Source organism: Acinonyx jubatus, chromosome D4 (genome assembly GCF_027475565.1).
Source record: "Acinonyx jubatus isolate Ajub_Pintada_27869175 chromosome D4, VMU_Ajub_asm_v1.0, whole genome shotgun sequence".
Lineage (NCBI taxonomy): Eukaryota > Metazoa > Chordata > Mammalia > Carnivora > Felidae > Acinonyx > Acinonyx jubatus.
The window spans coordinates 13,783,673-13,810,418 of NC_069391.1; the positions used below are offsets into that span (position 1 = coordinate 13,783,673).

Below are 26,746 nucleotides of genomic sequence, written 5' to 3' on the forward strand. Positions count from 1 at the left end.
AATTCCTTCTCCTCTCCCCTCATCACCTCTGCAATGAATCACAATCTCTAGACGTAGGGCCCCTGGGGCCTAAAAAGCTCCCTGGGCAATCCGAGTGATCAGCAGCTTTGGAAATAGCAGTGTAAACACACATGCACACCCTTCCCAGCATCTACACCTTCACACTGGCTTCTGTTCTACAGTCCTATGCATGGGAGTCTCTTACGGTTGGAGATCCGGGTGGGGGAGGTGGTGGAGAACAAAAGCAGGGGCAACATGAGAAAAGACCAGAAGACGAGAGGGGAGGAAAGGGGGTCTGTCCCGCAGCAGTTCCTTACTCCGGTTGGAACATCCATGGAGAAAAGGTTTAGGAGAAGATCATGGGAAAGGCTAAGAGGGACTTTGTGACGCCCTGAATATGAACAGAGATTCAGGGTCCCGGGGGCACAAAGCAGGGCACAGAGGAAGTCCCTCTCCCACAACTTTGGGAGCATTCAGGGGCACCTCTCGTGACGGTAACTGCAGGAGCAGATTTCTGCAAAGAGTTCGGGGCAGCAGAATGACTCAACGGAATACAGGGGAAGCCAGGGAGGTGTGGGCAGATTAGTTACAGGGTATGCAGCTGTGAGGACGTGCCTTGCCCAGACTTCTACTGCAGGGGACTATAAATGACTAAGGGCCCCAGCTGCTGGCTTTGAGTGCTGGTCCCCACAGGTGCACCAAAGCCACACCTCCCGGGACGACTGAATGCAGTGGGGAGACAAGACACGCTGTACCTGCTCCTGGGAGGCACACAGCGCCTTCACTGGCTGATTGGACTGTGGCTCAAAAACTCTTTGAATCAAAGAGCTGTTTGCGCCTCAGTGTTCACAGCAGCCTGGTTCACAATAGCCAAAAGGTGGAAATGACCTGAGTGCCCACCGCTGGATGAATGGTTAAGCAAAATGTGTATATGCACAATGGAGTATTATTCGGCCACAAAAAGGAAATTTTGGTATTTGCTATAAAATGTATGAATCTTGAGAAAACATTATGCTAAGTGAAATAAGCCCAACACAGAGGACAAATACTGTATGAGAAAAGGCAAATCCATAGAGACAGAAAGTCAAATAAAGGTTACAAGAAGCAAAGGGGCCCCAGGTGGCTCAGTCGGTTAGGCGGCCGGCTCTTGCTTTCGGCTCAGGTCATGATCTCACGGTTCATGAGTTCGAGCTCCCATTGGGCTCTGCGCTGACAGCGCTGAGCCTGCTTGGGGTTCTCTCCCTCCTTGTCTCTCTGCCCCTCCCCTGCTGGCACTCTCTCTCTCTCTCTCAAAATAAATAAATGGTGCTGACTCCACAACACTGTAAATGTATGTAATGACACTGCATGCCGCTTAGAAATAGTCAAAATGATTATTATGTATCATTTACCATGATAAAAAATACACCAAAACCAGAAAATACCTAGGAATAAATCTAACCAAAGAGGTGAAAAACCCATACACTGAAAACTATAAAAAGTTTATTAAAGAAATTGAAGAAGACACAAAGAAATGAAAAAAGATTCCATGCTCCTGGAGAGGAAGAACAAATATTGTTAAAATGTCGATACTACCCAAAGCAATCTATGTATTCAACGCAATCCCTATCAAAGTAACACCAGCATTCTTCACAGAGCTAGAGCAAACAATCCTAAAATTTGTATGGAACCAGAAAAGACCCCGAACAGCCAAAGAAGTCTTGAAAAAGAAAACCAAAGCTGGAGGCATCACAATCCCAGACTTCAAGCTGTGTTACAAAGCTGTAATCATTAAGACAGTATGGTACTCGCACAAACACAGACACTCAGATCAATGGAACAGAATAGCGAACCCAGAAATGGACCCACAAATGGATGGCCAACTAATCTTTGACAAAGCAGGAAAGAATATCCAATGGAATAAAGACAGTCTCTTCAGCAAGTGGTGCTGGGAAAACTCAACAGCAACGTGCAGAAGAATGAACCTGGACCACTTTCTTACACCATACCCCAAAATAAACTCAAAATGGATGAAAGACCTCAATGTAAGACAGGAAGCCATCAAAATCCTCAAGGAGAAAGCAGGCAAAAACCTCTGTGACCTTGGCCACCGCAACTTCTTACTCAACACGTCTCTGGAGGCAAGGGAAACCAAAGCAAAAATGAACTATTGGGACCTTGTCAAGATAAAAAGCTTCTGCACAGCAAAAGAAACAATCGGCAAAACTAAAAGGCAACCGACAGAATGGGAGAAGATATCTGCAAATGATGTATCAGATAAAGGATTAGTATCCAAAATCCATAAAGAACTTATCAAACTCAACACCCAAAAGCCAAATAATCCAGTGAAGCAATGGGCAAAAGACACGAATAGACACTTCTCCAAAGAAGACATCCAGATGGCCAACTGACACATGAAAAAATGCTCCACATCACTCATCATCAGGGAAATACAAATCAAAACCACCATGAGATACCACCTCACACCTGTCAAAATGGCTAACGTTAACAAGTCAGGCAACAACAGATGCTGGCGAGGATGCGGAGAAAGAGGATCTCTTTTGCATTGTTGGTGGGAATGCAAACTGGTGCAGCCACTCTGGAAAACACTATGGAGGTTCCTCAAAAACTTAAAAATAGAACTACCCTACGACCCAGCAATTGCACTACTAGGCATTTATCCAAGGGATACTGGTGTACTGTCTCAAAGGGATACATGCACCCCCATGTTTCTGGCAGTGGTATCAACAATAGCCAAAGTATGGAAAGAGCCCAAATGTCCATCGATGGATGAATGGATAAAGAGGATGTGGCATATATACAATGGAGTATTACTCGGCAATCAAAAAGAATGAAATCTTGCCATTTGCAACTACGTGGATGGAACTGGAGGGTGTTATGCTCAGCGAAATTAGTCAAAGAAAGACAAATATCATATGACTTTGCTCCTATGAGGACTTTAAGACACAGAACAGATGAACATAAGGGAAGGGAAACAAAAATAATACAAAAACAGGGAGGGGGACATATATATTACCTGACTCATAAATATGGAGAACAAACCCAGGGTTACTGGAGGGGTTGTGGGACGGGGGGATGGGCTAAATGGGTTAAGGGGCACTAAGGAATCTACACCTGAAATCATTGTTGCACTATATGCTAACTTGGATGTAAATTAAAATATATACATATGATTTTAAAAATAACAAAAAAAGAAAAATGGGACCATACCACATACCATTAAAAAAGAGTTTTTTTATTTTCATTTTTTATTTTTTTTACTTTGGTTCAAGCATTCCCTGAAAGCTTTGCCAAACTTTCCTGGACGGCACGGCCATCTGGGACGGCTTCCGCCCAACCTTCTCCCTCTTCTCCTTCACTTGGGGTCAGACGTGCACCTCAGTCCAGCGGCTCCCTCAGTTCCCCGGTTCCGTCCCGATTTCCTTTCACACAGGCAGTTCCCCTGGGGCCACCTGGGTGCGTCCCACCTCATCCTGGCACCTGCTTCTCGGAGGTCCAGGATTCACACAGAGTGAAGGAAGCTTAGCCACCGGCTCACAGGCACATGCCAGGCCCCTCCCTGGGAATTCCCAGAATAATTACCGAGACATATTGAGCCACGACAGGCTAACACACTTCAAAAAGCTTTTATTGGATTCAATTTCCAAAAGGACAGATACTTGAGACAATTGTGCAAGGACCCTGAATTTCTGCATGGCTGTTTTTGGCTACTGTAAAAACACACACACACCAGAGTGGCCCTGCTCTCTGTAAGGTCTCTGAAGGATGGACTGTTATAAAAAGGCACTGACCAGTGACAGGGGTGGGGCCTGCCTGTCCTCAGGCAGCCAGCTCAGCCATGGCCCTGTCCAAGGGATCCACAGACCAGTAGCTGTCATCCCAGCCGAGGAACCAGCCCACGAAGGAGGGAGGTTCAAAGCCTTGCTTCACGATGGTGATGGGGGTCCTCCTGTCGCGATTAGCTGGGTCCGTCTCAATATACCGCTTAGCTGCAGACACACATGCAGGAAAAGAAAACCCCAGGAATGCTTCGTGCGTCCTTCACCAGGGAGAGGTGGTTCAGGGCAGAAGCTGCCTATGATGGCTTTTGGTCCTAGTGTCTCTGATGGCCAGTCCCTGCACTAGACGCTAGCATCCCTTAGCAATGACCGCACATGGCTCCCCGACCACCCTGCCCAGGAACGCAGGAAGGGCCCGGGGTCACGGTTTAACTCCCTGCTTCACAAAGTTTGTATCACTTTGCTCTCTTGCTCTCCCCTATTGGAAGATATTAACAAACCAGCTTGAGGGTTCTGCCTCCCAAGTCAGATCTGGTCAGCTACCAGAGATCTGCTTTCCGACATCCAAACCCTGACAAGTTGGGTCCTTGGGCAAACTTAGAGTAGCCTTTCCCTGGCATGACCTGAAGCTTTCTGTAGGAGCTGATCTGCTCTTCCAGTGCCCCAGGCAGGGCTCCCAAGGGGCTGACCACGGATGAGGAAGTGCCACCCCGCTGTCACGAACTCCCAGACCCATGCGGGAAGCTGTTCCCACTGCACTGCAGGAAAGAGCCCCACAGGCACACGTGGTCCTCACCAGAGCTCAGGGCTTCTGTCTTTTCCTCTTCTTGAGAATCCTTTCCAACCCAGACAAAGACCTGGAGTGAGGCGTGAAACGAAAAGTGTACATGAGGGCGCTGCCCACACGCACCGCTGGAGAAGAATGGGGAGGCTCCTGGGGCCCAGCCGGGACCAGACACGGCCCACAGACCAGGACTGGAAGGACTTGGAACAGAGCTTGCAAACTGGTGACCTTCACACACGCTTTCTTGGCCCACCCACCACCACAGCTTGGTCTATAATGCCCGTGTAGCCAAGTTTAGTTACCAGCTTGCGTTAAAATCTAGAATTCCGCGTTCTCTTGAAAACTTGGAGGATCTGGCAACCACGGGCCTTCATGCTCATGTGGATGAGGCTGAGTGGCAGCACCCCCACCCCCACCGCCGATTTAGACCAGCATTTCCAGTTTGCCTCAGGACCCGCCACGCCATGTCCCCCCGCCCCAGCCCCCTCACTCGCTAACATTGCTTAACCAATGAGTTTGAGATCCTTCTCTAGAAGTTCATGAATTATCCCTCTCTGGCATTTGTTTGCTCAACCAATGAGCAGCCAAACATATGCTCACACCAAACAGGCACTGAGTCTGCTCTGGGCCGCATGGGTCTAAAGCTCGGAATAAAAACAACTTACCACCACTACCACCATTGTGAGCCTTAATACAAGTCGTGTAATACAACAATTTTTAGGTGTATCTAAGATATCTTAAAGGGGCGCCAGGTGGCTCAGCCGGTTAAGTGTCGACTTCAGCTCAGGTCACGATCTCATGGTTCATGGGTTTGAGTCCCACATCAGGCTCTGTGCTGACAGCTCAGGGCCTGGAGGCTGCTTCTGATTCTATGTCTCCCTCTCTCTCTGCCCCTCCCCTGCTTGCACTCTGTCCCTCTCTTGAAAATGAATAAATGTTAAAAAAATTTTTTTTTAAAATATTTTAAAGAGCCCCTGTCATTGACAAGATGATATCAGATAATAAAATACCAGTCTTTCTCTTACTTATTACAAACGTGTTCCCTGCTAAACTAGAAGCCCCTTTCACGGCAGGTACTGTGTCTACCTTGCTCATCGTAGGATTCCAGCATTTTTTCCTGGAAGACACTGGTGTGTACTAAATGTGGGCTGAGTGAATGAAGAAACGGATGAACGAATAGATTAGGTGGCCAGAGGAGCAATCGATGACAGCAGCTGGATGGCTCAAGCTACAAACATTCTGGTATTGATCTTCCAACCGGACATCCCCAGAAGAAGAGACAGAGGGGAGCCTTATGTCTTTGTGGCTGCCATCTGTAATTTTGATAACTCTGACAGGAAGGGTTATCGACTGCCATCCCCTGAGAGAATGTGAAGCCCTGTGAGGGCAGGGGAATGTCTGCTTTATTTACTGCTCTCTTCCTAGCATCTAGAGCAGTGTCTAGCACAAAGCAGGTGCTCAGTTAATACTGGTCGACTGAAGGAATGGCACCACCATCCCTACCAGTCCTACACAACAGCCTTCCCCAGGAGGTGAAGCAGAGAGAGAGAGCTCAGAGCCCTCTAAAACAGAAGGAGATGCCCTTCGAAACGCCCAGGTGACCCTCTGTAGACTGTTTATGCCCGCATATGATACGCTAAGTTCAAGTTTCTCTACCAATAGATTTAAGGGAGGAGTTCACACTGGCCCGGGAGAGAATGCTGGCCATCCGATTTGCATCTATATGGTGCTTCACAGTGTGCAAGGTGATCTTATCTACACCTCACCTCGTAGAATTAGGCAAGGTAGGTCCCATCACGCCCATTTTGCAGATGGGGAAATGGAGGCCCAGAAAGGGAAAGTGCCTCGCAACACCTCAGGGACCTTTCCAGCAACATCTGGCTCTTTTAAGCCCTTCTGGCAACTGATCTAAGAGCTGCAGTCTAGCACCTCCCTCATCCCAAACAGCCTACGCCTTCTGTCCTCCACCCACCTGGTCCCAGGTGTCCAGGAGCATGACGTCATCTGTGGCCAGGTCTTCCTGCATAAGCTCGCCAGGAACCTCTTCGATCTGGGAAGGAACAGAAGGGTTAACGAAAGCACACCGGTGATCCAGAGGTCTTCCTTCCCCTGGGCGGCCTCACTGTGCTCCAGCCGGCAGGGGATCCTTCCTCCCTGCCCTGCGTCAAGGGCTTCTCCCTGCCCTGCTGCTGACGCCACACGCCTTGCAAGCCCGCCTCCCAGTGGGTAAGCAGAGGCAGAGACCTCCGCTGGGGCTCACCACAAAACGGCCGATCTTGTTGGAGCAGGCAAAGAGGCGAGGTGGGTGGGCGTCCATCTTCTTGTCCTTCAGTCGCGGGGACGTGCGGTAGGCGGCCTTCCCACCCAGCGCCTCCCAGAAGCTGTCTGTGAGGGGGGGAGGCCGCGCCAGTTGCCAACAGATACCGCCTCGCCAGCCCTTCTCATCAGACCCCACGACAAACCCTGCCCTAGCACGGCTGACTGCTCTCAATCCACCCTCTGCCTTCAAATCCCGGGGGGGATGGCGGGGGGGGGGGGGCGGGGGTGGGGGCAACTGGGAAGGGGCCTGAGGGAATTTCAAGGTGATGAAACAGGGGCCCAGAGAGGGCAGACTTGGCACGACACACAGCCAGGAATGACGACAGCACTGCAGGATGGGGATAATTATTCCCGCTCCACAAACAAGGTAACTGCGGCTCAGAGAGGTTAAGCAACTCACCCAACATCACACAGCTAACAAGGAGTAAAGGCAGGATACAAATCTTATCTGACTCTAATCCCCCTATTCTTTCCACTACACCTGCTTTGTCCACATGTGGCTATGTAAGTTCACTGAAATGAAAAACAATTAAGCATTCAGTTCCTCGGTCTCATTAATTCCCAGCATTCGTATTTCAAGTACTCATTAGCCACATGCGACTAGTGGCCACCAAATTGGACATGGCGGGTACGAATATGTCCATCATCTCGGAAAGCACAGCTACTCTTCCCCATTTCTACTAAGCATCAGGCCGGAAGGCATAGGCTCAAAGGCATAGCAGAAAGACTGAGTGAGGGCTGGCATAAAGATGTTCCTACCTGTATTCTGAAAAACAGTGCAGGCTTTGGCATTTCTGCCCACAGAAATTCTAAAGGTTAGGAGAGACTCTGCCCCCATGAGGCTGTTACTCTGCCTGTTTTTCAAAGCCTCCTCGCAAGTGACCACCTCCTCCAGCAGCCTTCCCCGAATGCCCCAGCCCAGACTGAGCTCTGCTTTCTCTTAACTCCTGGAGGGCCTCCCTCTCACTGACCATAGCCCTCACTTTAAGCCAACCTGCTTTTGTTGAACACACAAAAGGGGACAGGTACGGAGAAAGGCAGGAGTAAGGAGCCCCCCCCAAAAGCAGAAAGGAGGGAGGGAGATCTAACAGCCACAGTCCTCAGCAAGCAACAGGCCCCGATGCCCCCAGCTCCTACCTGGCTCGCTGCCTTCTGCCACCTGCACAGGTTGGGCCCGAAGTACCCTGAGCAGCTCCTGGGCTCCTGTCTTCTCTGCGTCGCTGGCTCCTGCCCCCACCCACAGGTAGGCGGCTGAGGGGGTTTTCAGGACAAAGGCATCATTGGAGTTCAGTGCACCAGCTTTAGGAATTATCTGGGAAGGCAGAGTCCGATTAATCAGAAACCAGACAAAAAGTCCTCAGTCCCCTCCTTACTTCCCAGGAGACCCTGCAGCAGGACCAGCTCTTAGGTGGACACTTGGAAGAATATACCCATCACAACTGAGGGCACATTGGACAAGGAGGGGCTTAGTTGATTCACTCCCATGATTCACTAATGCACTGTGGCTCGTCAAGGTAATTCTAGAATTCTGGGCTACATTAACAGAAGTTGAGTGCCCAGCACAAAGGAGGTGAGATAGCCCCATTCTCCTCTAGGCTGTTCAGACCATCCTGCACCTTCAGGTCTGCACCTTCCATCATAAAAGGGATAGGAGCCGTCTGGAATACAATCAGGAAGTGTCCAGATGGTGAAGAATGGACTGTTAGGTAGTGAGCTTCCCATTATGGCAGGTATGCAAGGGGCTCTGGGCATCTTTGAAACAAGAGGAAGTCTAAGACATACAATTCTGCTTCCCAGGGCAGGGAAGGTGCAATAAGATGCCTCTTAACTCCTGCCCCCACCCCACCCAGTCCTGTGCCCGGAGATCTGCCCATCGAGTCCGGGGGGTTTCAAGTAGGCGAAACGTTCCGGAGGTCCAGGGCCAGGGCATTACCTCAACGGCTCTTGTGGCTCCAGAGCTGCTGGCCCGGACCTGGAAGAGGCGGGTACTGGCAGGGGCCGTCTGCCCACCCTCACGGGAGGTGCCGCCCTTGTAGATGATCATGGGCTTTCCGCCAAACAGGCTCATGAGGTGGGCGGGCTCCTTGCCTTGGACCACGCGGCTCTGGCAGCGAGATACGAGAGCAAGTCAAGAAAAGAGAGTGGGGGGAATAGTGCTTCTGTGTTCAACCCCTACCCCAGCCACCCTGGCCTGGGCCCCTCCCCCAGACAAGGCCATCACGCTGGTGTCTCCTGTGGGATGAAGCACGGCCCTGCAGCACACAGGGTCTGGGCAGAGAAACGGGAGCTCCAGGAAAGCTGGAGACGGCCCCATGGCCGCAGGTCCCCCGGGCACTGCCTCAGCTGCTCTCCCCTCCCATGAGGACCTGCCTTGCTGACCCTGACTCTAGTCCAAGAACCAAGAGAACCCATGTTTGCAAATGTTCCCTTAAATGGAAGCACATGGGTTGTTCGTGGACATTCTTCCAGAATGGTGACGTCAGTCCAGGGCAGGAAAGACGGCAGAGTGATGAGAATAGAGCCTTCTAGATATGGAGAGACCCCTCTTGCAGAGCCAGAGCAACCTTTTAAACCCATAAATCCCTTCATATCACATTTATCATGTAGCAATATCCCTTTGTTTCCAGGGTTAAGGTCAAATTCCTCACTATGGCTTCCGGTGGTCTGGCCCCTCCAAGCACCTCTCCAGATTTCTGTCATGGCACTCCGTCCTTTGTTCTAACACTCAATGCTCCCTCCCACCTCAGGGCCTTTGCATATATCCTTCCCTCTGCCTGAAATGTGCTTGCCCAAATCTTTCTCATCCATCAGGTCCCAACAAAAAAGTATCTTCCGAAGGAGGTCCTTGTCTAATCCAGTTAGATCCTGCCTGGGATCTCTATGTTCTTACACTTAACATATATGTGTAAGGGGGCTATTATGGGCCAGGCATGGCTCTAAATGCTTTACTAACACGAACTCTTCGTACACACGGCAATCCTGTGGCAGAGAGAGGATACTCAGAGAATGCACAGGCATAGAGAGGCTGAGCAACCTGTCCATGGTCGCCCAGAGGTGAGACAGGATTCAAGCCCAAGCAGGCCGGCTCCACATCCCCCCTCCGACTGTGCTGCCACACTGCCTCTACTGCTACTGTCTCCATGTCGCATTTGCCTGAGTGTCTGCCGAGCATCTTTCTCCCCCCAAGACCATAAACTGCATCAGCAGAGGGGCGGGACCTGCGTGTTCACGGCTGCGGATGCTGTCAGGCACACGGGGAGCCCCACGTAAATGTTTGCGGGATGGGAGGATGGACAGTCAGAGAGAGGAGTGACCAGATGGGCAAGATGCAGGGTATGGCCCAGTGGGACACTGGGCTGGCCTCACCTGGACAGGGGTCCCTCCTAGCTCCTCATCCAGCTGGGCGGTCAGGATGGCAGATGCGGCGACCTCATCCTGCGTGGACTGGGCGCCCTGCCTGGAAGAGGAAGTGATAGCACCGAGGTTTGCACAGAACCCAGAGTGTCTCCTTTGCCCTGGGCCTGGGAAACCCACAAATCTCCACATTACAGGTAATGAAACTGAGAGGGAAAGGGATTTTCTCACGAGCAACCAGTGCCAGGAACCAAACCAACGTGCCACACCCCCAGCTCAGCACTTTGCCTTCTTCTGAGACCTGAACAAAGGCAACGGTCTTCCTTATCCTAAATGTGCCCCAAGGGGACCGGCCGGTTCATCCCGGGCTGGGCAGCCACAAGAGAAGGTGCTCTGAGAGGCCAAGATGTAGAAAGGCGGCCGGGACAATTCTCATGGGGGGAGAGGCAAGTCAGAGTGCAACACGAGCCCATTTGCAGGAAAAGACATCGGGACTTAGCCTCATGTGAATCTGCACAGAGACGTCTGTGCAGATGTCCTCCAAAAGGCCCATGGTGATTGCCCTGAGAGGGGAGATTGGGGAAGGCGGCTTTGGTTTTCTGACCCATCTTTTCCTATACTGTCCCAATTTCCTGCAACTGACATGTGTTATCTGTATAAGCAAGCAAAATATGATAAATCAATGTGTGATGCAGCTATCACTTTCAAAAAATGCCTTCTGAATTCTGTACCATGTGTAAGTGTTACCTAGTCAAAAAAATTTTTTCTTTAAGCTGCCTTGTTTTGTTTTTAGAGAGTGCACATGTGATTGAGGGGGAGAGATGCGGAGAGAGAAAGAGAGAGAGAATCTTAAACAGACTCCACGCACAGAGCCCAACTCGGGGCTCAATCTCACGACCCTGAGATCATGACCTGAGCCGAAATCAAGAGTCAGACCACTTACTCGACTGAGCCACCCAGGCGCCCCTCCTTTAAGCTGCTTTTAAAAGTCTGAAGCTGTTGAATTGAGAGGCATTCTGCAAAACAACTGACCGGCACACTCCCAAAGCAGTTAAGGTTATGAAAGAAAAGTGAAGACTGAGGGGCTGTCACAGATTAAGACATGGTGATTAAATGCCACGAACAAGTCACGATAGCTAAGTGCCAGGTGGGATCCTGCGTTAGATCCTAGACCAGAAAACGGACGTTGGTGGGGCAACTGGTGAAGTCAAACTAAGGTCTACAGATTGGTAAAGAGAATCATACCAATGTTAATTTCCTGGTTTGGATCATCGTGCTATGGTTAGGTAATCGAGGGAGATGTGTAATAGGTTCATGGAACTGTCTGTACCACATTTGCAACATTTTGGGAAACCCAAAATTATTTCAAAACAAAAAGCTTAAAGAGGAAGAAATCCAACAATCATCAAGAAGTGTTGAGACTGTACAGTAAGAGAAATACAAGTTAAAAATATACTGATGGGGCAGCTGGGTGGCTCAGTCGGTTGAGTGTCCAGCTTTGGCTCATGTCACTATCTCATGGTTCATGGGTTTGAGCCCCACATCAGGCTCACTGCTGTCAGCACAGAGCCCGCTTTGGATCCTCTGTCCCCCTCTCTTTCTGTCCCTGCGCTGCTCACGCTCTCTCTCCCAAAAATAAACATTTTTTTAAAAAAACTTAAAAAAAATTTTTTTTAATCTACTGAGATACCATTTTGTAAACGATAAGGGAGATAAAAGTTTGAGAACACAGTCCATCAGTGAGGCTGTCTTGCTCGTTGCTGTTAGGAACACAAAATGCTACAAAGCGCACCTAGGGAAAATGGGCACCACGTATCACAATGACGAGCACATTTACTCGTTGATCCAGCAATCCCACTTCTGGGAGCCTACCCTACAGACATTTCTCTACATACTTATTTGTTTTTTTAATGTTTATTTTTGAGAGAGAAAGAGAAAGACAGAGACAGAGACAGAGAGAGAGAGGGTATGCACAGATGGGGGAGGGGCCGAGAAAGCGAGTCACAGAATCCGAAGCAGGCTCCAGGCTCTGAGCCATCACCACAGAGCCCGATGCAGGACTTGAACTCACAAGCTGTAAGATCATGACCTGAGCTGAGGTTGGACGCCCAACTGACTGAGCCACCCAGGCGCCCCTCCCTACACATTTAAAATGATGTTTGTTTAAGGTCACTAATCACAGCAATACTGGGAATAGCAAAAGACCGGAAGCAATCCAAGTGTGCATTAGCAGGGAATTTGTTAAACAGGCTACAGTGTAGCCACACAGTGGAATATTATGCAGCTGTAGAAAAAAAAAAGGCAAGGAAGCATTCTATGTGCTGACATAGATTGATCCCCAGGAAGTATTAAACAAAAAAAGCAAAGTGCAGGACCATATACACAGTATGCTATCCTTTGAGTAAGGAAGGGAGGAAACTAAGAATATAGTCATATTTGCATGAACAATTACTGGAAGAATATATAAGAAACTAATGGAAACAGTTACTCATGGAGGGGCAGAGGTTGGAGAATGGGGTGAAGGGGGGGTGGGAACAAGATTTCTCAATAGATACCTCGCTATTCTGTCTTGATTTTGAATTATGTGAATGTGTTACCCATTTTAAAGGAATTAAAATAATTTTTAATTAGAAAATACATTACAGTACTTAATGTGGAATTGTGGGAGAGATTTTCTGTGTGTTTCTCCGTATTCACTGCATCTCCTACAATGGACATGTAGTATTTCTGGAACAATAGTTTAAAAGCTGTTTCAAGAAATAAGACAAGTGGTGTTGCCCTACAGAGAGGAGCCTCTCCTAACAGCGTGGCCCACACAGGCCCAGGCTTCCCTCAGCCCTCTCAGCCCCATGCTGTGCCCAGGGCCCAGCCAGTGACCCCCCACACTCTGCCCATAGCAATGGCCCACAGCCTCACCAGTTGTAGATGATCTGTCCCTGCCGGCCACCATGACGGTAGTTGTACAGAATGATGTAGCTGTCCCCACCGTAGAACTGCCCGTACGTGGCGGGGTCCACAGGCACTTTGTTGGAGCCTTCAATTCTCCAGATCTGCCAAGGCAAGGCTGGGCTCAGACACGGTGTGGCATCCCCACCCCCCAACTCAGGCCAGTGGGGAAACCGTGGTGTGACAGGTCATGGTTACGCTACGGGATGAGCTTTTTATACGTGGCTCCACTTGGGCTCAGACTGAAAGTTAAATAATTTGCCCCAATCCCTGACCCGCTAGGATTCAAACCCCCAGGTCTCTTGCCCTGGATCCCTATACCATACCGCCACCTGACCCCATAGTTCTCCCCCCCACCCCCCACCACCAGAGCGATCAGCACAGGGACCGGTAGCTGCATGGCGGTATTCAGAATGTGCTTTTAGTGAGCGTAACACTGCAAGTGCCTACCTGGAAGTGTCGCAAGGATCAAGTGAGTTTATTCATGAAAATCTCGCACAGTGCCCGGCACAGGGTGACGGCCGTGCAGACGGCAGCCACTCTTATTATCAGAATTGTTATCGTTGTCATTGCTAATAATACCGTTCACTGTATGATTATTGAGTCATCTGGATTTTACAGATCACTCCAGAAGTAGCGCCATCCCTGGGTGACCTCCGAATGATCTCTTAGCAGAGCTCCAGTGACAGTTTTTCCAAGCCGGCATGAGGCCCTGCAGCGCCACCTGGTGGTGTTGCAGAGACACTGAGCCCTCCAAGACCAAGAAGAACCTCCCGACCTTGAAAATTCTAGGCCAAGGAGTGGGATTAATTAAGTCCCATTTTACAGGCAAGGAAAGTGAGGCTCAAAGAGGTTAAGTGACTCAACTGAGGTCACACAGCCGGGCTGCTGGAGCTGATTCCATACTGCCCACCCTGAACATGTCCACTGTGTCTTTCCTTCTCCACTGGAGGAATGAATGAATGAACAAGTAATAATAATACCAATAACTTATTATCGTAATAAGTAATAAGTAAAAATGAACACTTCTGCTGTTTCTATCATGCAGAACACGGTTGCCTGCAGCAAACTCTACTTCATAAACATCTCAGGACTCCAGCCCCCACCTCTCCATCTTTTCACTGTGACCTTCCTGGGGTCAAGGCTGTCTTCTCTCACCTAAACTATTATAACAGTCTCCTCAGGTTGAGGAGTCTCAACCTTCATTCTTCCCACCTCGAATCCATTTTCACAGCAAGTTTCAAAAGCACAGAACTGAGCTTGTCGCATTTCTGCTTTCGAAGCAAAAAAAAGAAAAAACCCTCACTAGCACCGACTGGTTACAGGATCAAGTCCACAGCCTTGGACCTGGCATTCAAGGCCCCTCCTCGAGAAAGCAGTCAAGCCCCAGGCTCTTGGGGGCAGTTTCCTGCCTGGAATACCCACCATTCTTCCCCTCTGGCAGCAAACTTCTACTTATCCTCTGAGGCCCAACCGAAAGGTCCCCTTCTCTGCAACCACCCTGCCCCCCTTGTCCTTCCTCTGTTCCCATAATCTGTGTGCTGGCTTCCAGTCTTCCACAATTAGCTATGGCTGTGCTTAGACCAGGGACTCCTCGCTGGCAGGGTGAGGTACGAGACACATGGTACGGGGCCGGGCAAACAGCAGGTGCTTAGGGTATGTTGGCTATGAAAATGAACCAAGGCAAAAGAATCCCATCCACCAAAACCAGGGTCCAAACCTCACAGAGAAACGTCCTCAGGAGAGCAGGAGGCAACGCATGAGCTAGAAGTGCCCAGGAGGGAGCACAGAAGGGGCCTGGATGCCCTCCCCCACGCCCCGCCCCCAGGCACCTGTTTCTGGCCCCTGCCATCGTCATCCATGCCATGCTGGGCCGCCATGGCAGTGGAAGTGTGCAGGGTGGCAGCATCGAAGGGCACGCGCTCCACGTTGGCAATGTGGCTGGAGAGGTAGGCCAAGCCTGGGCCGTCCGTCTGGTCTGGGTCCCGCCAGTTCTTGAAGAACTGCTTGAACAGCGGGGTCTCACCACCCTCGGGAAGGACAGAGACCTGGAAAGGGGAAGGAAGAGCAGGCTGTGGCTGGGCTCGGGTGCCCGGAGGACAGGGGCCGCCCAACAGAGGTCCTCGGGGGAGACTCAGACACCCAGCGCACACTGGGGTGGGACACCTACCCCACCCCGGCCCTTCCCCACCCAAAATGGACCCATCCTCACTGTGCTGTCCGGCTCTAGCTCACCTGGGTCTGCCTGGGGTAGTCCATCTTGGAGATGAAGTCGGAGGCCGTTTTGAGGGCGGCCTTCCTCTCCTCCGTGTTGGCCTGCTTGCCTGTCGGCAGATGGAGGGGGTGAGGGGCCCGGGGTGAGTGCTGTGTCCTAATGTCCAATAGTCCAGGGGAAGCAGCAGGTGAACCTCCCTCCCTATTCCTCTTAGGCTGTGGATAGCCAAGGCCAGAGACCCCCAGAGATGACCGCTCCTAGAACTCCTGGGATTCCAGCTGGGGGTCCTGGCTGACAACAGTCACTGTAGCAACCGTCGTGGTCCATTTACTGAGCGTGTATTTTGTGCTCCGAAATGTACACAGCTGCCTTCGTTTAATCCACACAACGGCCGTTTGTGATAAAGGTCATTGTTATCATGCCCCATTTACATATAAGGAAACCGGGGTCTTAGAGAGGTCAGGTGACTTGACCAAGGCCACACAGCAAGTGGGAAAGACGCGACTCAGACTCTGCCCCTTCAACTCTGTAGCCTATGCCCCATACCCTCAAGCCCCTTCTCTCCCCTAGGTCATGTGTCCACCACGGGGGCCCCCTCCCTCCCCACCGTCTGAAGTCTGCCCCAACCCGGAGAGCCTCCCCATGCCTGCAAGGCTCCTGGCCAGCACGTGCCAGCCCACAGTTCCCAGCCTTCTTATTGGCAAGGCTGAGGGGCCCAGATGATAATGACGATGACGACAGCCCTGAGTGCTCAGTCTCTCTCTCCCTCTCTGCCCTTCTCTGTGTACCTGTTGCCTCCCTCCCCCTTCTGCCCTCTTCCTCTGGACTAAGAGAACACTGGAGGAAGATGCCGAGGGGTCCTCTCAGAAGCATCTGGGCCAATGTTTTCCAAGAGCCTCTCACCATCAGTCCCCTAGCACAGCGTTTCCTAAACAGAAGCCAGATCACCTTCATGAAAAGCCCCAACCAACATACATTAGCAGGTTAAAGGCTCTTCAAAGTCCTGCAGTAAACAAGCCTGGTGACATTATTTAACCCAGTGTTGCCCATAAACTTATCTGACCACAGACCTGTACTTTTTTTTTTTTACATGATGCCAATTTACCTCTGAGAGAACTGGTTTTATAACATGTGCGGGAACACTGATTTTAGCCCAAATGGGAAATCGGAGACCCAGAGAGGGTGAGTGAAGTGCCCAAGATCACAGAGCAAGTCAGTCGCAAAGCCAGGGCTTCAGAACAAGATTCATTTTCTATTCAGGAGCCTACCATGCCCCAGGGTGCCTGCACCACAGACCCTGCCCTGCCAGGGCTGTGGGACCTCCCACCCAAGGGGCTGGGAGTTGGTTAGCAACCCTTTCCCCGTCCCCCATACCTTTCCAGACAAAGATTTTCCCATCTCTGCCATGGTCCAGGATGAAGCAGTCCTCTGACCTCAAAGCCCCCTGGGCGAAGGGGTTCTCATCAGCCACAAGGGAGACCGACATGGTGCCCGCGCCATTGGAGACCTGAGGGGACCAGGGACAGGAGGTCCAGAACGTGAGCGACTCCCACCGCTTGGGCCTTCCCAGGTGGCGCCCCCCAGCTGACACACTGGTCGGTCTACATCCCAACTGCCCGCTGCCCCCCATGACACCCCAGAGTAACACCTGGACTTGTGTCCCCAAGATCTGAGGCACATCCTGCTTTGCCACAACCACATCTGTAACCTACACCCACGTGTAACATAGAAACTGCACATGGAAGGGAAGGCGGGGGGGATGTAAAATGCAGGCGTGCAGGTGGCATGGGAGAAGAATTGTATAACTGGCCGAGGAGACAGTCAATCTCATTAGTAGAAAACAAACAAACCAAAAAGGAAATAAAAGATGTGGATGCGGATGAAATGTGGTATCCCGGATTGGAATCGGGAATAAGACATGGGGGAAACCTGAAGAAAGTCTATGGTTTAGTTAACGGGGCCGAACCAGTGTGAATTTCTTAGTTTTGACAAACGTCTCTGGTTATGTTAAGATGTTAAGGAGACGCTGGTTAAAGGGAATGTGGGAACCCTCTATCCTTTCTTTGCAATTCTTCTGTACACCCTAAATTTATTTCAAGATAAAAATTTTTCACTAAATTCATCAAAGTGTACCACACTAGCCAAAACTCAAAGACAAAATTGGCAATACCCCGTGTTGACAAAATTCTGGGTAAGCAGGTACTTTCGGACTCGTGGTGAGGGTAATTCGGGAGCCCTTCCAGAGTGCTGTTTAGTAATATGCTATTCAGAACCTTAAGGAACAAATGTTCTATCCTTACTGAGTGCTTCCTACCTGCCAGGCACTGCTCTGAACAATTTGTATAATTTAATAACTTATGTCATTTTAGAACTCCTTTAATCCTTCCAACAGCCCTGTGAAACCTCTACTAATATCCCCATTTTATTCACAAGGACACCAGAACACAGAGAGGCTAAGTAACTACACAGCTAGAAGGCAGACCCGGGATTCAAAGCCAGGTGATCTGACTCCGGAACTGGTATTTTCAATCACTGACATCGTCTTCAGGCTTTGACCTAATAATCCACGTCTGGGAATTTGTTCTAAGGCCATACTCAGTACAAGTGTACAAAGAGGGACCGTCTGCAATCAGGAAAGGTGGACACATCCTAACATCCATCACTTAGGGGGTCTGTTGAAATTCTTAACCTTCATAAAATAGCACACAACAGAGCCACTAGCCAAGGGCATCTAGATTTCGGTTGTAGAAAGATATTCCTGACCACGCTGAGAGGGAAGAAGAAGGTCACAGGAAAGCGTGAATAATTTGGATCCATTTATATCAAATAGAGATGGAAAACTGTGTAATTAGATACAAAAAGATGTAATCTGGACTTTCTTTCACTAAAACGGTCACCGTGTAACCATGGTAACCTTAAAAAGGGTGAAGGAGAGGCTGATTTTTTTAAAACTTGAGTATTGTTACTTTTATAATTAAAACATTTTAAAAATGGTACTTATCTTAAACCAGTGGAATTGCATTTCTTTTTATGTTCTGGAGTATTGCTACTTTTTTCAATGAACATACATTACTTTATAATCAGAGTAAAAATCAGTGTGGTTATTCTTCGAAGGTGATAGGAAGCTGTACCCCATTTTGTTGTTCTTTTACCAAAATAAGCTGAGGGCGCAACATGAGCATCATGGCGTAGGCTAGGCTTTCCCCCAGAGCTCTTGCCCTGAAGCCAGAGTTCCTTAGCTCAAGATCAGCCTGAGTTTTAAAAATCACAAAATACAGGGGGGCCTGGGTGGTTCAGTCAGTGGAGCGTCCGACTCCTGGTTTGGGTTCAGGTCATGATCCCGGGTGGTGGGATCGAGCCCTGCGTCGAGCTCTGTGCTGAGCATGCAGCCTGCTTAAGATTCTCTCTCTCTCCCTCTGCCCCTCTCCCCAACTCATGTGAACTCTCTCTCTTTCTCTAAAATAAAAAATACATACATATAACAAAGATCACAAGAAACAAATTCTAAATGAAATAACTACACACGCATGTGTGGCTATTTCTGTAGTATTTTCCCAAGTATTTTCCTAAAACATTTCCCCCCCAGTTTTCTCTGTGGACTCCCTAGAAATCCTGCAAAGTTGACCTTACCGCCCTTCTCCCTAACTGACAGATGAGGAAACTGAGACCCAGAGAAGGGATATGTGTTGCCCAAGACCCCACAGAAGAGCAGGACGTAAGTGTGTCCACGGTTGATCAAATTCTCTTATTCTCGGTGCAGGAAGGCAAAGGGAGTAGATGGGCACCCACCGGAGACGTGCGGAAGCCGAGCCCCTGATGGAGGGCGCTTTGCTCAGGGTCCCATGGCCAGGAGCTGCTTCCCCGTCCTGACCCCACACGCAGGGAACAGAGCAGCTGAGACTTACCTTGTAGAGCTTGGCCAGCTTGCGGTTGGCTGCATCCTCCTTGGCTGTGTCCTCTGCACCTGCAGGCAGGGTCGGCTTAGGGCCCAGCACCTGTAGGAGATGAGACACGGAAGAAAGGGTGGCCGTGAGCTCCTGGCAGCCCCCTCCCGCAGCGAGGGGCTTGGGTTCCTGAGAGAGCTCCCTCTCCCGGCAGGCAAGGACCACTCGGGCATCCACAGGGACCCTCCACTTAGGGTAGAGCCTCCTCTGAGGACGTCCTGTATCTCTTCCTATGTCTCTGGTGTGCGGATCTCAACCAGACCTGCCTGGCAAGTCCTTCCCTCCCTGTTGCCCTGTCTGCAGGAGCTCCGTGAGGACACCCCACTCCTCCGCCTCGGGACAGTCCTTCAGACATTTATTCTACCATTTCCTCCCCGGCTCTCTAAGAATGGCAAACACCTTCCACCACATGCCTTCAAATGATCCCACTTAATCCCCACACCCATGCTAGGAGGCACAGATTATCGCTCTCATTTTATAGAAGAGGCAGCTGAAGTCCAGAGAGATGGGGTAACTTGTACGCACAGCTATGAGGTAGCTAATTCAGAATTTGAACCTGTATCCCTGTGACTTCTCAGTCTATTTTTACTCCTCCGTCTGGGCTACACCACCAGACTCAGCAGCCCCAGCTACAGCCCCTTCCAAGCCATAGTTGGTATCCAGGCTCCTCCCCATAATAATTATCTTCTACTCTTCCCAAAAACTGGAACTCAAATGCCCCCAGACAAGTAGGAAGCAAAAGGCATGGAACAGAGCTCATGGTCTCCTCCTCATCCTGGTCAACTCTGCCTCCATTGACACGTCCTCAAAGCATGATGGCTGGCAAAGCCATCCTGCAGTTGCCTAAATGGACCATAAGTCACTAGGAATGATCAGAAGAGGAGAGAGGGGCTTGGGTCAGTTGTCTCTTTCTGATCAGGCTCCAGCACGGGGATTGTTCTCACCGCCACCACCCTCCTCCTCAGCTCCCTGGAAAGACCTGGCCCTCCCAGCGAGAGGGTGTGGCTCACAACCCCAGCATGCACCAGGCCCTGGGATTCCAGCCCCACCTCTCAGGAGAGTCTGGGATTTGTCAGGGAAGTTGCTCTTCCCCACCTCCCGACGAGACGAGTTCCAGCTCAGTGGAAAAACAAATTCACCTCACAACTGCCTAACCAATGGAGGGGAAAGAATAAGCATCCCGCCTCTATGCTCGGCCTCACCCCGCACCCCTGGGATGTGGCCATGGGTACCTGGAGCATCGCCTCGGGCTCAGCGCCCTCCTCCGACACATGCACTCGGGCCCGGCCACTCCGCTCGTTGTCCCGGATGCCCTTGGACACCTGCGTGGCCTTCAGTCTCTCGAACCGGTTGCTGTTGGAGCCACACCACTGGTAGATGTCCTGTGAGACGGGGACCCTGTGTCAGGCAGTGCCCCAGCCTTCACTTAAGCCTGGCCCAATGACACGGAGGAGACTGTGGGGCGTGTGTAAGCTCACCTCGTTCTCTGCGTGCCCAGATGCAGCCGCTGGAGCACGGCCGGGCACACGGCCGGGCACACTGGGCGTGATCTGTGTGCACCACGATATGTGAGTGTGCAGCTTGGAATATGTGCTTTCTCACAGGTTCAACTACACATACAACGTGTATAAACCCGTCTGCCTGCCGGTGGGAGCGGAAATTGGCACAACCGCCTTGGAAAACTATTTGGCTTTGGCTACCAAAGCTCCGCAGACTGCTATCCCGTGACCCCATGGTACCTTTCCCAGAGGTACACCCGACAGAAGGGCATTTGTGTGTGCACCAAACAGCCTGTGGGAGAACACTCTGGGGAGCACAACCTGCAGGAGCCTCAAACCAGAAACGACCAGAAACATAAACAATAAAAGCGTTATTGGGGCACATCAGCCCAGTGAAATCTTACACAGCAAGGAGAATGAACCATCTATAACCAAATGCCATATGGACAGATCTCAGAAATGGAGTGTTGATCAAAAGGCAGCGGACGCAAGAAAGAATGATTCCATGCACGCAAAGTTCAGAAACTACTGGAACCACGTAATTCCAGAGAGTTCAGGATGATGGCTACCCGCGGGATTGAAGGGACCAGAAGAGCACAGGAGGGACCTTCTATGGGTTGATGATGTTCTGTTTCTTAACCTGGGTGTCGGTTACACAGGTGTATTCACTTCGAGACACCCACCGAGCTGTGCACTCAGGATTCGCACACACTTTTGTGTACCTATTAGGCTCTAATAAAAAGCTTACACAAAATGTATCTCCCAACACTTGCATGGACATTACAGCACATGTACCTAGGAGGTCGGGGTAGAATGTCTGGCCACGCCCACTTGCAGGTCTGAGTGCACACGGGTGTCAGGAACGTGTACACAGCATCCCACATCTGTGAACCGGGCTGGGGTAAGTGCATCCCGCACACGTGGCCATATGCAGGTGTGCGTGTACAACTACACGTGTGACACACACCCAAGTCGATGTGTGTAGGCACTCATCACGGGGCGTGCCCAGGCCTGGTGGGCAAGAGCCGACAGTTTTCGCACGTGCCTGCATTTGTAAGTGACCATATGTCAAGAGGGCGTGTGAATGCAAGACGTCAGGGAACCCGTATGTCAATCGAAGCTGGAGGATACTGCGCATGAGGTCTGTGCGCCTGTGTGTGGTGGGCTTGGGTCTACACACACGAGTCTATGCGTGCTAGGCACATCTGTACTCGAGTCCCTGCAGGTGTGTCTGACTCGAGTCCCTGCAGGTGTGTCTGACTCGTGCACAGAACACGTGTGAACGCAGGAACTGATGTCCCTGGGGCCTGCCCTTCCTGTGTCTTTGTCCGCGTTCGCATCAGTGCGTCCACCTCCCCAGAGTCAGGCCTGGCCAGGCCAGAAGCATCTCAGTGGCCCCTGGGAAAGGGCAGGGCAGGACTCACGTTGCCCAGGTCCAAGATGAAGCAGTCGCCATTGTTGAAGCTCTCCCAGGACACAGGCACCTCGGTGGCACGGACCACACGCCGCCCTTTGACCTGGAAGAGTCTCTGCACCACCACCTCATTGGGCACCACGTGTTTGAATCCTGATGCCACGCCTCCTTTCTGTTGGGTCAAGGAGACAGTGTCAGTCCAGGGCAAAGGGTCCAGGGAAGCAGATATGGGGGCAGGGGAGAGGGGTGAAAGGAAGGAGATTCTGGCCTATCGACCAGTAGCCTTCCAGCAGATTCCCTGGTCAGATTCTGCTTACTGCCACCCCTCTGAATCTCATACTCACTCCGCTAACTAAGACCCCGGGGGTCACTTGCCTGGACCAAAAAGCTACAGACATTCCTTTCTCAAAACACTGAGGAACTGCATTTCCTAAGGGATGTTCTAAGGAACTTTGGTCTTCCAGGTTATTCTGCAAGGAAAGGGTTCCATGATCAAAGAAGCTCAGGGAATGCTTCTTACTGCCTTACACAATGCACATCAGCATAATAAAGGCTCTGAGAAGTCCCAGGGTAAATAAATAGGTTTCCCTTTTGCTTTATACGGTGTTTCCCTACCTTATGGAATCAAGAACTGCCTTCTCTACCACATCCTGCCTACAGCTCAAGTGTTCTGCAAAACATTTTGAGAAATGCTAACCCCAAGCTTTCCCATCCTTCAAGGCTCTCCAGGAAGATGGCTCCCGACCCACACCCAGTTCTCCCTCCATCTACAGAAGGAACCCCCGGCTATGCCTTCAGAGACAGTTGTGGGTAAAGTACAACCTCAGGGTCAAGTCCTTGCCCTGCCACAACAGTGCTGGGTGACTCTGGGTAAGTCTCTATCCCTCTCTGAGCCTCAGTCCTCTCCTTTCTGAAATGAGGACGTAAGTCCCTATTCTGCCACCCTCTGCAGTCATCACCAAGTCCCAGGGAAGGGGCCTTCAGGAAGGCTGCCCTACAACGGTCAGAACAGCCCTCGGCTCAGGAAATGCCAAGGAAAATTGCTGGCTTTCTCGTGAGCAGTCCCTACCCCCAGGATGACAAGTCAGAGTCGAGAAGGTCCTTAAGAGGGCTTCCTATTTTACTCACGGTAAACTGAAGCCCAAAGCTGTGAAGCGACTGACTCAAGGGCAGTCAGCTCATGTGTGGCAACGTTAAGGCTTGAAACCCCGCCTCCTGTTCCCAGCCTGGCTCCACGTGTCACAGGGTGGAGCGAGAAGGGCTCCCACTAAGGCCAGCAATGTGGCCCCTCTCCGCCACCTCCCTTTGAGGTGTCTGATTTGACACTTTGAGGTCTGACTTGCTGCACAGACTCCACGAGGGCAGGTGGACAAAGGGAGCGAGTTTCAACTGGCCTCTTACTATGTCTACACACAGTAAGCAATATCAAAAGTGTGTCTGAAATCACAATGCCATGCCCCCTGTGCTGGGCATCTTGCCTGCATCTTCCGTGAGGAAGGTGTCAGTCAACCCCATCTTACAGATGAGGAAAGTAGAGTCCAGAAGTGAAGGGACTTGCCCAAGAGCTCACAGCTAGTTAATGTCAGAACTGGGATTCAAACCCAGGTGTGACTACGTCTAAAATACCAACATTATTGACCCCAAATCAGGTTTTCTTAGAGCAAAGGTAACTACGGTCACCCAGGACCGGAGGCAGAAACAAGCCACTGCTCAGAGCACAGGCCTTCAAGAAGCAAGCTGGGTTTTGTTGTTGTGAGTGAAGCGCCCTCTGGTGTCCTTTCTTGGTACCAGCATGAGGCCTCTCAAGAGGATCCCCTTGGGCTGAGCAGGGCTACCAGGGAGGGATTCACGGAGCCTTTCCTTCCTCTGCTTCAAGGGTCCTCTTGCTGGGGAGCAGGTGAGGAAGGGCAGCTGAGGATAAAGATGCAAACCCGGCGTTCACGCGGTAATGACCGCAGAGGCTGCCGCTCAGCGAGCCCATGCCAGGGGGGCTGAGGCACCTGCCTTACAGACATGCAATTCAATCCTCACAACAAGCCCTTGAGGTAGGGGCTCTCATTACCCCACTTCAAGAAGGTGAGACAAGAAAACTGAGGCACAAAGAGGTTCAACTCTGCGCCCAGGGTCTCAGCTAGTGAGTGGCAGTGCTGGTTTTACTCCCAAGTTCGTCCTCCAGGGACCCAGCCTCGCCCGTCTGCCAGCCCAGGAACGCCTAAGTGTCCGTGGACAGCCCTGACCCAAGGACTTGGTACAGCTGGAGGCACAGAGACAGTGGATCTGAACAACTTCTCCAGAAAGTGTTAAAAGGACACACCAACCTTTACCACGGATTCCTCAGAGACAAGAAAATGCGGACGCGGAGGAAGAGAAAGGCCCTTAATTCTTTTTTATGTTTCCAAACTATTTCACTTGTTCAAGTGTGCCTTTTACTTACAGAAACATTTTTTTAAAAAAGGAAAAGGACTGTGGTGTGGCAAGTCCAGACTCTGATTTTGGCTCAGGTCATGAACTCACAGTCTGTGGGTTCGAGCCCCACAGTAGGTTCTGCACTGGTGGCATGGAGCCTGCTTGGGATTCTCTGTCTCCCTGTTTCTCTACCCTTCCCCTACTCTCTCTCTCTCTCTCTCTCTCTCTCTCTCTCTCTCTCAAAAATAAACAAATGTTAAAAAAAAACAATGAAATAAAAAGGAAAAGGGTTGTTTTAGGTCATAAATTTGGTTTCAATAAACTCTTTGGGAGCACCTGGCTGGCTCGGTCGGTTAAAGCATCCGACTTTGGCTCAGGTCATGATCTCACGGTTTGTGAGTTCGAGGCCTGCATCGGGCTCTCTGCTGTCAGTGGAGAGCCCACTTGGGATCCTCTCTCTCTGCCCCTCCCCCACTCACGTTCTCTCTTCCTCTCTCTCTCTCTCAAAAATAAACATTTTTAAAACAATAAATAAACTCTCTCTGAATTTATAAAGGAAAAGAATGCTTGATGTCTCATGATTGTGGACATGAATCTCCTGATTAATTAACTCCTTTAACCTTACCATCCTAGGAAATTAGACTTGGAAACATTAACAAAAAGATCAAAGCAAGATCTTGGAAGGCATTAGTGGGTCTACAACTGCAGGGGATGGAAATTTTCACTATACTCTTTAGAAGTGATTATTGCTTTCTATGGCCTAGTCATTCGGTGGGCAGAGATTGGCATCACATTATTTGAACAAAATTCAACAGGATAAATGGTCCTAAAAGTCACTTTCCAAGTTAAAGTGAGGCTATATAGATGACAGATAGACAGACAGAGTTCCCTATGTATACATGAATCTACACGGCTATTCATTCACACATAGAGTGAAAAGTATTATCCATCATTTGGTGTATATCTCTAAAAGTAAAACCACAGGGGACTTATACTTTCTAAAACCTGTCTTTCTATAATGTTTGACATTTTTCAATAAGCTTGTATTACTCTTATAGTCAGAAGAAGAAAAAAAAAGCTATACAGATTTACATTTTTTTTTAATGTCAAGAAGTTTGTAAGACAAAGAAAAATGTACTGATTGGGGCTGGCCCCCTCCCTCTCTTGAACTCTAGGTTACTTATCTAAGAAATGGGAGGGAGTCCAGGAAGGACTCAACTGATTCTGTGGGGCCAGGGGCTTCTATGACTCAGCCCAGCCCAGGTTTTGTTTGAACAAAGGGTTTCAAATCACCCAGCCATGAGGGGTCTCTAGCGTTCTGTCTGAGAGGCAGAGGAGGAGGAGGGGGGATCTCCAGATTCTGAAAATTGCAATACTTTTCAGGGTAGGGGGGTTGCAGAACCAGAGGGGCCAGGGCCTATGACATATGACAGCCCTTTCTAGGCCCTCCTGTCCCCTCCGTGCCCCTTCTCACACCCCGAGGACAGAACTGGTTCTGAGGAGCAGGCTTTCACAGGAACAAGTCTTGCGTAACAAAGTCTGCTCCTTAGGGATCTATAATTGATGAGGGCTCCAGGCCAGGAAGCTTGGGCCTGCCAAGTGCGGGGGCAGCTGGAGGACTTGCAGAAGGCAGCAAACAGGACTGGCCTTGGACCTCCCATTTCCACCAGGAGGAGCCTGGGCCTTTCAGGACTGAAGTCCCAAATCCAGGGCCGGGCCAGGAACTCACCCCACAGAGCATTCGGCAGAATATGGTCCAAGAACATCCTGGAAAACGCACCAGAGGGTAGCGGATGCTTGCTACACATGCAGATTCCTAGGCCCCGTCTGCACTAAGATCAGGGACCAGGGAGTTCAGAGCGTCCACTGTGAGCCAGTTCTGTGCTGGGCTCTTCACACTGAGTCCCAGCTCCGTCACCTACCAGCTGCGGAAGCTGCTAACCTTGTCCCGAAGTTAAGCTACTGTGTCCACACAACAGCAACAACAAGCAGGCACTGCTGTTACAAGGGCTTGATAAATGTGCAAGAGCATACACCCAGAGGCACGCGACCGGCCCAAAGCCTCACAGCAGTTAGAGGGGGTAGC

At 50.5% G+C, this 26,746-nt stretch overlaps 1 protein-coding gene across 4 annotated transcripts in view; it reads right to left on the reverse strand.

Annotated features, from left to right (window-relative positions):
- Window positions 1-3,610: 3,610 nt before the first annotated feature.
- The window catches only part of GSN (gelsolin), a 53,118-nt gene continuing 29,982 nt past the window's right edge, over window positions 3,611-26,746 (reverse strand). For all 4 annotated transcript variants that reach the window (XM_027035000.2, XM_027034999.2, XM_015084787.3 and 1 more), the window contains 14 exons: window positions 22,265-22,426; window positions 20,574-20,723; window positions 19,303-19,392; window positions 16,772-16,904; window positions 15,418-15,506; window positions 15,015-15,230; window positions 13,153-13,286; window positions 10,249-10,339; window positions 8,816-8,986; window positions 8,020-8,194; window positions 6,824-6,948; window positions 6,536-6,613; window positions 4,576-4,636; window positions 3,611-3,989 (listed from right to left, as the gene is read on the reverse strand). In XM_027035000.2, coding sequence (XP_026890801.1) covers window positions 3,820-3,989; window positions 4,576-4,636; window positions 6,536-6,613; window positions 6,824-6,948; window positions 8,020-8,194; window positions 8,816-8,986; window positions 10,249-10,339; window positions 13,153-13,286; window positions 15,015-15,230; window positions 15,418-15,506; window positions 16,772-16,904; window positions 19,303-19,392; window positions 20,574-20,723; window positions 22,265-22,426 — 1,845 coding nt within the window. In that variant the 3' untranslated portion in view covers window positions 3,611-3,819. The remainder of the gene's footprint in view (window positions 3,990-4,575; window positions 4,637-6,535; window positions 6,614-6,823; window positions 6,949-8,019; window positions 8,195-8,815; window positions 8,987-10,248; window positions 10,340-13,152; window positions 13,287-15,014; window positions 15,231-15,417; window positions 15,507-16,771; window positions 16,905-19,302; window positions 19,393-20,573; window positions 20,724-22,264; window positions 22,427-26,746) is intronic.